The 13,615-nt window shown below is 29.3% G+C and overlaps 1 protein-coding gene across 1 annotated transcript in view; it reads right to left on the reverse strand.

Moving 5' to 3' along the window:
- Positions 1-1,075: 1,075 nt before the first annotated feature.
- Positions 1,076-13,615, reverse strand: part of LOC100875668 (uncharacterized) — a 74,056-nt gene continuing 61,516 nt past the window's right edge. Inside the window, exon 6 of the mRNA XM_003700785.3 lies at positions 1,076-11,280. Within this exon, the coding sequence (XP_003700833.1) occupies positions 11,036-11,280 (245 nt within the window). The 3' untranslated portion in view covers positions 1,076-11,035. The remainder of the gene's footprint in view (positions 11,281-13,615) is intronic.

Genomic DNA, 13,615 nt, shown 5'->3' on the forward strand with positions numbered 1-13,615 from the left:
TTTCCAAAAATGTAAATTTCTAAATAACGAAACGTTAGTTTCTAGATTAATTAAATTTCGTTAAAAATAATTCCATAAAAATTGAATCAAAGTTAGTTGAACTAGATTTAATTGAAATTTTGCTAGATTTAACTGAAATTAATTAAACTAGCTTTGATTGGGATTAATTAAACTAGCTTTGATTGGGATTAATTAAACTAGCTTTAATTGAGATTAATTAAACTACATAGATCTAATTGGAATTAATTAAACTAGATCTAATGGAAAAGTCAATTAAATTAGATTTAGTTGAAATTAAACTAAATTTAATTGCAATTAATTAAACTAGATTTAGTTAAAAATTAAATAATTTTAAACAAATACAGTTTATTTGAACTAGATGTAAATGAAATTAAGCTTGACTTAACTAAAATGGAACTAGATTTCATTGAAATTATTTAAATTAGACTCAACAGAAATTAAACTTGATTTAACTAAAATGGAAGCAGATTTTATTTAAAATTATTTAAACTAGATTCAATTGAAATTAAACTTGACTTAACTGGAATTAAACATGGTTCAATTGATATTAAGCTTAATTTGACTAAAATGAAACTAGACTTAATTAAAATTATTTAAATAAAATTTCAATTTCAATACAGAATTTTCCAATTTTTCTTTTGCATTTGCCGTCAAATGATATACTCTAGTATTCATTAGACTCAAAAGCACATTTAACTACATTATTCGACTACATTCTTGTTTTACATTCTATATACAGTATTTAACCTAATCTTCTATATACAAAATTTTATCTAATCATCTATATACAATATTTTACTGTAGATTTTTCTATTTTTCAATTTTACACTATTCTTTAATTTTATAAAATTTGTAGTGCATTTCATAAATTTTATTTTATACCTCTACTCTCATCAGCATTCAATAGTACACAACTATAGAAGAATATATGCTACAAAAGATATATTTTTCATGAACGTATAACAATTATTACATAATCGTAGAAACAACATTAAACACTTTTGAAGAAGAAGAAGAAGAAGTGAAATGAATTACAAAAGGAAACTAGGTGCAGTTGATCGTGAATCATAAAAATTTCTTTATTATCGATTTCCTCGCATACAATCCTCGCCACGCATTTAATTTTATAATGCTTGTTAAAAAATTCATCGAGACGCACGAATATCGCATAGAAAACACTATCGTTTACAATGAACATCAAGAAGGTGCGAGATATATGGATTTGACACGACGTGTGAATGCGATGTGAACATTGATCTGATTTGGTTTTAAATGGGCGGTGTGAGTGGTACAGGGAGATACAAGGCTGTTGTGACAAGAATTATTACAGTATTATTGCAGAATTACAATTGTTACTGTTAACTGGAGAATTATTAGGAAATTACAGATTTTTTTTGTCAATTATGGAATTATTAAGAAATTATAGCTTTTACTGTCAATTGTAGAATTATTACAAAATTATAGCTTTTACTATTAATTATGGAATTAATACAAAATTATAGCTTTTACTGGCAATTACAGAATTATTACAAAATTATAGCTTTTACTGTCAATTGTAGAATTAGTACTAAATTATAGCTTTTACTGTTAATTATGGAATTAATACTAAATTATAGCTTTTACTGTCAATTGTAGAATTATTACAAAATTATAGCTTTTACTGTCGATTATTGAATTAGTACTAAATTATAGCTTTTACTGGCAATTACAGAATTATTACAAAATTATAATTTTTACTGTCAATTGTAGAATTAATAAAAAGTTACAGTTCTTACTGTAAATTACAAAATTATTTAAAAATTATAATTTTTACTGTAAATTGCAGAATAGTTAAAATATTGCAATTTAGTTCTGAAACTTTCAAGGTTCAATTCGTTAGAATTAGTTCAATTTGTTCCATAATATTGGAGAAAGTAATTTTGGAATTTTTAAAAATTCTGATTGTACAGTAATGTATTTTAATTTCTAAACTCTTCCTCAATTTGAAAATTGTTAAATTTATCCCAATTAGTAGATTTCTAAACCTCCCTCAATTTTTAAATTTCCAAACCCTTCCTCAATTTAAAAATTGTTAAATCTCTCTTAATTATTAAATTTCTAAACCATCCTGAATTTTTAAATTTTTAAACCTCCCTCAATTAAAAAATTTTTAACCTCCCTCAATTATTAAATTTCTAAACCATACTTAGTTTTTGAATTTTTAAACCATTCCCAATTATTATGTTCTTAAACCTTCCACAATTTTTAAATTTCTAAACCTTCCACAATTTAGAAATTTTTAAACCTCCCTCAATTACTAAATTTCTAAACCATCCTCAATTTTTGAATTGTTAAACCATCCCCAATTTTCAAATCTCTAACGTTGCAAACCATCGACTTTCTCAATTTTAAAGTTACACAATTTCGAAACTTAAAAATTAGTGATTTCTCTAATCCACATCAAACTTCTACAATTTCCCTTTACACCAAAATAATGTACTGAAATAATTCTTGCACAGCCCTCATCCGAAGACATTCATGCGACTCGCGTGATTCGTTACAAGAATACTCAATTACCAAGAGCCAACAACAAAATTCGTGTACATCGTGATTTCTTGCACAATATCGCCACACAATTACACTACGTTCAACAGAAATTCAAAATCTCTGAAAATATCTCTTCGAGTATCTTATTTGTTTCGCTGAAAATATCGGTTAACAAAAAGAGAGTCGATCAACAAAAAGAATGTCACTCAAAATTCTTCTCTTCGAGTATCTTTGTTTCGTTGAAAATATCAGTTGAAAGAGGGTTGATCAACAAAAAGAAACAGTTACTCAAAATTCCTCTCTTCGAGTATTTTATTTGTTTCGTTGAAAATATCGGTTGAAAGAGGGTTGATCAACAAAAAGAAACAGTTACTTAAAATTCTTCACTTCGATTATCTTATTTGTGTCATTAAAAATATCGGTTGAAAGAGGGTTGATCAACAAAAAGAAACAGTTACTCAAAATTCCTCTCTTCGAGTATGTTATTTGTTTCGTTGAAAATATTTATTAAAAGAGGGTTGATGAACAAAAAGAAACAGTTACTCAAAATTCCCTCTCCGAGTATCTTTGTGTCGTTGAAAATATTTATTAAAAGAGGGTTCATCAACAAAAAGAAAGTTCCTAAAAATTCCTTATTACAATTTCCACCGGAAGTCCTCGATAAAATAAATAATTGTCAATAAATATCCACGTGTAAGAATCGAGACAAGAAGGATTAAAAAAGAAACCATCGGACTCCGATCGAGCTGGTTCCCGATAAATAGTTCGAATACAGTGAAAAAAATAGAAGCATAAAAACAGTTTGTAATAAAAAAAAAGTGTCACGATACCAACAGTAACAATAAACAGAAATAATAATAATGATAATAATTTCTAACGATTAATTTCTTGCAATTACACGGGCGAAGAAAATTTCACCCCCTCGAATACACGCAACATATACATATTTATATATTTATACATAAATTTCTTCTTTCATATATATATATTAAAACAATCGCTAAAAAATATAAATATATATATATATAATTCTGACCGTTTGACGGCTAGCTGCCTATGTAGGGCTGGACGGATGTAACGTAGTAAGTATTTATTTATAATTCATCCCTAGATAGAGACGCTAAGTTAAACTTAATGAAGTGTACAAAGAAAGGAGAAAGGTTAAATTAAAAATGAAAATAATGGGAAAGGTAGAAAACGTATCACGTATCCTGCGACTTCTATGACGCACGCCAAGTTATTACTGGAATTTCTTTCTATTATAGGAGCTTTGTGCAACATTCGAATAGCTCAGCGGAGGCAATTATCAAGGTTTAACCCCTTGCCTTACAATATTTCTCGCACGTGACGTAATTATTGAAATGCGATGAATCTCACATTTTCACCACGATTCAATTTCGCATTTAATTTTAATTCTTACCCCTCCACCATACATGGTGTCTCACAATTAGTGTAAGTCCCTGAAATAGGGGGTAGCTGACGTGATTCTGAATAAGATTTCCCTTTGCAAAAATGGGATTTGAAGCTTCGTTTCTGAATTATTAAGGAAAAACGTGAACCAATCAGAGCGCGAGGATTACGCGCGCTCAGCCACTAGGCTCGAAGCTGTCGCTCTCCCGTCTGCGCATGCGTAATCCTCGCGCTCTGATTGGTCCGTGTTGTAGGATTTGTACATTCGGTAATTTAAAAATCCAAAAATTAAAATTTGAAAGATGAGTACTTTTAAAGCTTAAAAAATGTAAAAACCTTAAAAATTTAGGAATCAAGATATTTAAAACATTAACGTCCATGTGTCACGGTACTAACGCTTGTTCACGACCACAGTCCCTCACGCTCAAACCCATCACTACCTCGTTCGTTGGTGTCTTTCGTTAATAATTCAAAAACGAAGCTTCAAACCCCATTTTTCCAAAGGAAAATTTTATTCAGAATTACCTCAGCTACCTCCCCTTTCCGGGAGTTACACGAGTTGTGAGACACCCTGTCTAGGGACTACTTAAATTGAAAATTAAAAATACTTTTATTGCTATTAACAGGTTGAATAAAAGAAAATTTATATAATTGCATTTAGAAGTGATAAAAGAATTTGTTCTAAAATTATAGTAGATATTATTTTAAGGTTATTATTTGTGAAAATAATTTAGATGTTCAATTTGTGAGACACCCTGTATATTCGATACTTTAGAAGCTTTATATTTTATGATTAAATAATATTATATATTTTAGTGATTAGAATTATTGTACAATATGTATATTAAGGTACTTGTTTCTTTAGACTGAATGTGTAAGAATCATTTAAAGATTGATTATTTAGAAAGAAATGGCAGGAAATAAAATTATTGAGTTATATGACAGTGATGGGTAAATTAAGTGTGTAGGTACGAGACTAATATTAATTTACAAATTGGGATGATTGAAGATTTAGAAAATTTTGAAACCCAGTTTGTGAATTTAAGAGTTTAGATATTTGATAATATAGAAATTTAGAAATTTTGAAACTTGAAGAATTGGAAATTGAAAATTAGGGAATTTGGAAATTTAAAAATCTACGAATTTATTAATATAGAAACTTCAAAATTTCAAAATTTGGAAATTTAGAAACTCGATAATCAGAAAATACAAAAATCAGAAATTTTAAATTAGAAATATAAAAATTTGATAATTAAAAAATTTAGTATCTAAACTCTCAAAACCTGATAATTCCCAAATTTTCAAATTTCCAAATGACAAAACATCAAATAATCAAATCAAAAAAATAACTACCCATCACTGCCACAAGCTAACCTAATAAAAAAAAATTCATTACAAACATTTTTTTCAAATATTGAGCAAACATATCCGCAACAGTCTTAGCCACAAAAACTTTTAACCAAACAATACTTAACAACCTAATTTTTTAAATAAATGCAAATTAATAAATGTATGGACGGTACAGTTTGAATATAATTACTCAACATTTATAGAATACGATATACATAATTAATAAATTTTTGTATCGAATAAATAATTTAATGTACATTTAATAGACTCCTACATTCAGTATTTCGCAGAAAATCATAAATTCACTGATCAAATGTATAGAGCGCTCATTAAAATATGCAAGTTAATGCATTCTCAATGAAATTCATTTGATTTAATTCGTACGTTTCGAATTCCAGTAATAACGTGTGGCCTCTCGTTCATTTAGCGTCACTAATTATTCGCAGTATCCTCGACTTAGCATCGATTATCGCAATTTTACACTTAAAAAATGGGCGATAATTAACATTATCCGATTAGATTTGCTCTTTTCAACAACGTAATACTCTGTAACGATATGCTGTTCCAACCGTGATGTCAAAGCAACAATCAACGTTTAAAACTTCTCTTTTTAGATAATAAAACGAGATCTCTCTCATTTGAAACAGTATCTTCTATTTTATTTGTAATTAAAATATCTCTCTTTTTTATTATTGGAACGGTTAAAATTATTTGTTTATTTTACATGAACGGTGACTGTCGTGGTAAATGTTCTGTGTTTAAAATTTATGTTAATTGAATAGCTAATAACTAGTAAATTATTCATTAATGATTTTAGTGATATTTCTTTTAAGTTATTTTAATATTACTTCCTTTAAAAATTGATTATAGATTTGTTTAGAATTTATCTACATTTTATTTAGAATTTATCTAGATTTTATCTAGAAATTATCTAGAATTTATCTAGAATTTATCTAGAAATTATCTAGAATTTATCTAGAAATTATCTAGAAATTATCTAGATTTTATCTAAATATTATTTAGATATCATCTAGATTTTATCTAGAATTTATCTAGAAGTTATCTAGAATTTATTTAGATAAATAATGGATTATTTATTAGTGAATAATTAATCTAATTAATCGAGTAACTGAATAATCTAATTAATCAAATAATTAATTAGACTCATTAAACACACAAGTTTGAATAAAAATTTAAATTCTTTTCACACTATTAACATTTCACTTTTATATTAGTAATGTGAATTACCAACCTACAAAATTTGTCAACTGTTGCAGAATTTTTATTGTTAATAATGTATATCCTTAATAAAAAAAAAAGATTAAAATGAAATTTATGTGAAATTGTGTAATATAAGTAGTCATTTCTCCCACGACAGTCAACGTGTTAATTGAAATGTCAATTGTCAATTTTCAATCAAATCGAATTGTCAATTATTAGTTGACATTTTTATTACGACAGTCAACCTGTTAATTGAAATGTCAATTGTCAATTTTCAATCAAATCAAATTGTCAATTATCAATTTTCAATCAAATCAAATTGCCAATTATCAATTAACATTTGTATCACGACAGTCAACGTGTTAATTAAAGTGTCAATTGTCAATTTTTAATCAAATCGAATTGTCAATAATTACTTGAATTAAATTGTCAATTTTTCATGTAAAGTAAATAAAAAGTGTGTTTAAATCAAGATAAGAAAGAAGAAAATAATCATAGTAACATGATATAATTTATGTCCACTAGTTTGATAATCAAACGATAATTATAATAAGATAAAGTAGATAATGTAGATATCTATCTATTATCTAATGTAGATAATCGATAAGGATTGTCGTTCCAGATTTTCATTATTTTCTACGAGTATCAAACATACTAAAACTCGAATCAGTGACTGTCAATTCTGTAAACCTTCACATACTTCTTTAAAGTACGTGAAACATTATTACTTCATCTTCATTTACATTTTTATCATATTTTATTTTAAAATGATAAAAACATGAATTTTTTTAGTTTTCTTAGACGAAGTTTTTAGTTTTTGTCGTAATACTGAAATTGTTTCTGTAAAGTTGTCAAAGGTTCGAAATATAACCTTCAAAGTAAAGGTTTCTGAAACATAACCTTCAAATTAAAGGTTCTTGAAACATAACCTTTATATTGAAATATAATACTAATGATGCTGAAATCAGTGTATATTTTTGGGTATGAAGTTGAAGTGTATCAAATATCAAGATTCAAACTGTTAACTGAGACATGTTTTATGATGTATTATTATATTCTAAATTAATGAAGTGACTCTTAAGAATTTAGGTTAGGTATGAATTTTCAGTGAATTTCAGTAGCAATTGTATAGGAGGCGGTTTTAGTGATATCTAGGTATAAATAATATTTATCCAAATTTCCAAATTTCCAAATTTCCAAATCCCTAAATTTCTATTTTTTCAAATTTCCAAATTTCCAAGTTTCCAAGTTTCCAAATTTCCAAATTTCCAAATCCCTAAATTTCAAATTTTTCAAATTTCCAAATCCCTAAATTTCCAAATTTCCAAATTTCCAAGTTTCCAAGTTTCCAAGTTTCCAAATTTCCAAATTTCCAAATCCCTAAATTTCCAAATCCCTAAATTTCTAATTTTTCAAATTTCCTAATCCCTAAATTTCCAAATTTCCAAGTTTCTAAATTTCCAAATTTCCAAATTTCCAAATTTCCAAATTTCTAAATTTTCAAATTTCCAAATTTCCATATCTCTAAATTTCTAATTCTTCAAATTTCCAAGTTTCCAAATTTCCAAATTTCCAAATTTCCAAATCCCTAAATTTCCAAATTTCCAAATTTCCAAGTTTCCAAGTTTCCAAATCCCTAAATTTCCAAATTTCCAAATCCCTAAATTTCTAATTTTTCAAATTTCCTAATCCCTAAATTTCCAAATTTCCAAGTTTCTAAATTTCCAAATTTCCAAATTTCCAAATTTCCAAATTTCCAAATTTCCAAATTTCTAAATTTTCAAATTTCCAAATTTCCATATCTCTAAATTTCTAATTCTTCAAATTTCCAAGTTTCCAAATTTCCAAATTTCCAAATTTCCAAATCCCTAAATTTCCAAATTTCCAAATTTCCAAGTTTCCAAGTTTCCAAATCCCTAAATTTCCAAATTTCCAAATCCCTAAATTTCTAATTTTTCAAATTTCCTAATCCCTAAATTTCCAAATTTCCAAATTTCCAAATTTCTAAATTTTCAAATTTCCAAATTTCTATATCTCTAAATTTCTAATTCTTCAAATTTCCAAGTTTCCAAATTTCCAAATTTCCAAATTTCCAAATCCCTAAATTTCCAAATTTCCAAGTTTCCAAGTTTCCAAGTTTCCAAGTTTCCAAATTTCCAAATTTCCAAATCCCTAAATTTCCAAATCCCTAAATTTCTAATTTTTCAAATTTCCTAATCCCTAAATTTCCAAATTTCCAAGTTTATAAATTTCCAAATTTCCAAATTTCCAAATTTCCATATCTCTGAATTTCTAATTCTTCAAATTTCCAAATCCCTAAATTTCCAAATTTCCAAATTTCTAAATTTTCAAATTTCCAAATTTCCAAATCCCTAAATTTCCAAATTTCTAAATTTCCAAATCTCTAGATTTTCATATCCCTAAGCTACTAAATTCTGAAATTTTTAAACCCCTAAATTTGCAAACCTCAAATTTCCGAATCCCTAAATTTCCAAATTCCAAAATTTGAAATTTGTAAATTTTCAAATACTTAAACTTCCATATTCTAAAATATTCAAAAATCTAAATTTCCAAATCTTTAATCTCCCAAATTCTCAAATTTCCAAATCTCTAATTTTCCAAACCCTGAAACTTCCAAATTCTAAAATTTCAAAATCTCCAAATTTCCAAATCCTCAAATTCCAAAATTGGTCTTCACAACCCCAAAAGTAGTCATCGAAGCACCTCAGACTAGCTCCAAATATAATCCACATACTCATGAGTGGATTATATCCACATACACACACCTATCACATACACTAAATTTACAACAAAGAATCTTCTACTAAATGCACAATTACATATTCCAATAACAAATAAAACTTTCTCAGTTAACAGTTCGCTTCACATAAATATTTCATCACCGAAAGAACTATATATTTCATCACCAACTGAAATATATGTATACTTCATTATAAACTAAAATATTTTGACTTCCTCACAAGTAACCGATCAAAATTAAAAATATGCATTATCCCTTACTCGAGTAGCTGATTCTATTAATAGGATATCAAGTTACATCCTCGATAGTGTTCTAAAGTAAGTTGAACTCGTTGACAGTCGATCGCGTGAGGCAAACAGACCGCAAAGGGTTAAATTCTTGTTGCTCACGGCTGGAACCGCTGGGAACTTAAAATGTAATTTCACCGAACACGGCTGGCTAATTCTCTCGATTCATGGACGACCAAGAAATTTAACTCCGACGACGTTGTTCTTTCAGTACGTTAAGGTTTTTTGTGATTTGCGTTGCTTTATGAAAGCGAAACAAGTGAAGAATATTTGAAATACCGTAAGGAGGGCGCGTATTGATGTCTACCCACAAGATGGCGCGTTCTGATATCTACTCACAAGATGGCGCGTACTGGTGTCGACACAAGATGGCGCAATAGAAGCTCTATACATCGTGAATAGTTAAATTTTAGTTACAGTTCGACGTAAAGAATTATGACATCAACTGCAAGTTTTAGAGTTTAATTTTTTTACATAAATTTGTGATATCAAGTATTCATGTATTTTCATAACATTATCATAATTCTTCAGAAAGTTTAAAAATTTAATTTTTCTAAATAAATTTATTATCCTATGAAAAAGTTCTGCATTATTTTTTATATTATATAACATCAAAAAATTAAAAAATGTATCTTTCCCAAATGTGAATGCAAGAAATGTTGAAGAATCCAGACATCTCCATACTTCAACAAAATTTCAGAATACCAACTTAATTAGAAATATTTGTCTCTTTGAAAATCATGTAATATTTGAAATATTCTTCGTAACTTACGAATGAAATATTTTGCATAATTCGCAAAGTAAATTAATTTACTGTCATAGTCTTCCATCTTGTAGTAAACAAAATTACTCTGACAAGCAAGCTACCATTTTACAAATATTTGAAAGAACAGAAGGTCGAATGCTATAAGATTCATCTCTCTTTTCGGTGAAATCATCAAACATCAAAATGCAATTTCTGTTAATAAACGGAAGCAACGCAAATCATTCCGCCAACTTACCAGGCACGCGCATTGCACGTTCACGAGAACAACGCCTTGAATCGAAGGTCACGATACGTCACGACGTCGTTGGAAATTGTAGTCGGAGCAATTTCCCGCGATTGCTTGATCAGTTTTAACAGGACTCATTTCCTGCGTCTTCTTGCTCGTCCACCTACGATAACGTTATTTCCATTTCGAACTTTCGGTCTATCGACGATTCTCATCGTATTATCAGAAAACTTCCGAGCTTCGCTGAGAATCGTCGAGTTCTACGTAAAAAATTCTGTCTATTCGTAAAAATCCATCAACGTTGAACACATCTTCCGACAAGACTCTCCTGCCTCCGAAAGCGAGTACAAAAATTCCTCGACAACGTCGGTAACTCGATTCTGACGACACGACGGAAATTGCTTGTAACTTATCGATTTCGGACGTCGACTCTGTATTTTCTCGTCCTGCGACGAGAAGCGTTAACGTTACACTTCCGTCGAGTGTGTCTGAATTCGCACTTTCTTTTGGGAACCGTTCCTCGAAAGGGTTGGACTGTGTGCCGAGAAACCGGGGTTGTGGATACCGAGGGGTTTCGGCTTCTTCAGGGAACTGCGAAGAGGAGACGCTGTGCTGGCAACGCTTCCTGAAGTTGCCACCGACACCATCGAACCATTTCCAGCACCGCCAACGTATGGTTTGCCACTGGCGTCGGTCATTGATATACTTCCACCTGAAAATACAAGTTTTTCGAGATGTTGAATATGGGGTCATCAAGAATGCGTTTGATCTTTTCATGAACTTCAGTTATGATATTGATTTACACATTGGGACCAACAAAATGTTTACATTAAATCTAATCAAGTAAATGACTGGTTTTAGCTTCCATATTTTGCATCAATCTTATAAAATATTTGGAGATCACCAAAATAGTGTTTGTGACCATTTAATAAAGTTTTGTTAAAAATGCAACTTACAGAGTAGGGCTAATAAGATTTTAATATTAGAAGTAGTCCAAATGATTGGTTTTAGCTAACATATTTGTATCAATGCTATCACAAGTTTGGAAATGAATAAGACTGTTTTGGATCACTTGATACATTTCAGTTAAGATTGCAATCTACAAGATCAATAAGATTTTGACACTAGAACTAATCACACAAATGATCAATTTTAGCTTTGATATTTTGTATGAAACTTATCAAAAGTTTGGGAATAGTAAGACAGTGTTATTGATCATTTGGTAAAGTTCAGTTACAATTGCAATATATAAATTAGGACCAACAAGATTATAACTATAGAACTGGTTTAAATGGTTTTAGCTTCCATATTTGTATCAATGTTATCACAAGTTTGGGAATGAGTCAGACAGTGTTTTGGATCATTTGATACATTTCAGTTAAGATTGCAATTTATAAGACCAAGAAGATTTTGACACTAGAACCAACCATACACATGACCAATTTTACCCTCCACATTTTGTATCAATCCTATCAATAGTTTGCGAACAATTAAAACATTTGTAATTTGAACAGTTACTCGACCAGCTTGAACAGTTGATATCTTATTAAAAGACAGTAGCCATAATCACGAATAAAGAATAGTCGTCTTCCACAAAAGTTCTCTAACTCAATTTCAACAACAAATTTCAGCCATCCAAGATTTAAAAAGTAATTTCAAATTGTATCAAACCGAATGACGAATGTGAGTGACACTTCGAGCGCAAAGGGTTAATATCAGGGGGACCGGAAAGTAATATCGCTTCTGCGTATGTCAATATTTGTCCGTCATTTATCAGCTCGCTGTGTACTTTAATATCGTGCTAGACATTTGAAGGTTTGACTTGTTCACTTGTAAATGATTAAATCTTAAATTTTTCTTTGTGATTTTATGTGAATGGGCCAAATACCAGAAGTACTCATCCGCCATTGTATGCGTTTTGAGTTCCTCAAGGGTACAGTTGCCACCAAAAACATTTGTGATGTTCATCCAAGTGTTAATGTCAAACGCTTTCCATTTATTCCGATCGCAATACTTTCCAGTGACAGAAAATTTGAAAATTTTTATGACATTCAAAATGCCATCTCCAGTTATTTTGCTTGAAAACCAATTGATTTTTATTGATCATTGAAAATTCGCACAGTGGATCGCAAAAGGTAACAAGGATGATTACATCGTTCGTTAAAAATAAAAACTTGTTAAAAATGTACTTGAATTTAATATAAAAAGACGATATTACTATTCCCCTATTATTTTAACAAGAAATTCATCTCGATCGACGCCTACACTAAGTTTGTATCCATGAAAGGAGATTTCGAGATTCGATGTCGAAGGACCTTCATTCGGCAGCTGGTGGAAACTCAATATGCTCGAGAAGTGTCTTAGAACGTGAAGGTGATGGTAATCAAGGTGACAGAGGAGAAGATAGACAAAATACACAAGAGGGAGAAGAGGAATAGAGAGAATACCGATAGAAACTTTCGAAGATAGGGGACGATATGAAGTTTGGTGGAACAAGTGAAACAAGCAAAACAAACAGTAAGAGCATGGAACGAGGTAGTACGTGTCAGGGTATACATAAAAGAAGTGGACAAATAAGAAGGAAGTTTGTGCAAGATGTAGAACTTAGGATGAACGTCTTATTTACGTTGTTATTGAAAATGATTAATGAATAGGTAAAACTAGTTGTGCACGAGATATTTTCTTGGTTTTATATTCTCTAAATAATATTTGTAGATTTATGCATTTTTAAATTCTCAAATTTTTGAGTTTTGATATTTTTAAATTTTCTAATCTTCGCATTCCTAAATTTTTAATTTCTCGTTTCCAAATTCTCAAAGATCTAGATACTTAAATTTCCCAAATATGGAGTTCTTAAATTCCCACATCATTAGATGTGGGAATTTAAGATACTTCACAAAATCCCTAAATCCCTAGATTAACAAATGTCAACATTCACAAATTTCCAAATATTCCTATCTCTAAATTACCAAAATTTCAAATACCCAAATCTCTAAATTCCCAAGTTTTCAAATACCCAAATTTCTAAATTCCCAAGTTTTCAAATA

The sequence above is a fragment of the Megachile rotundata genome, chromosome 12, assembly GCF_050947335.1.
Source record: "Megachile rotundata isolate GNS110a chromosome 12, iyMegRotu1, whole genome shotgun sequence".
Lineage (NCBI taxonomy): Eukaryota > Metazoa > Arthropoda > Insecta > Hymenoptera > Megachilidae > Megachile > Megachile rotundata.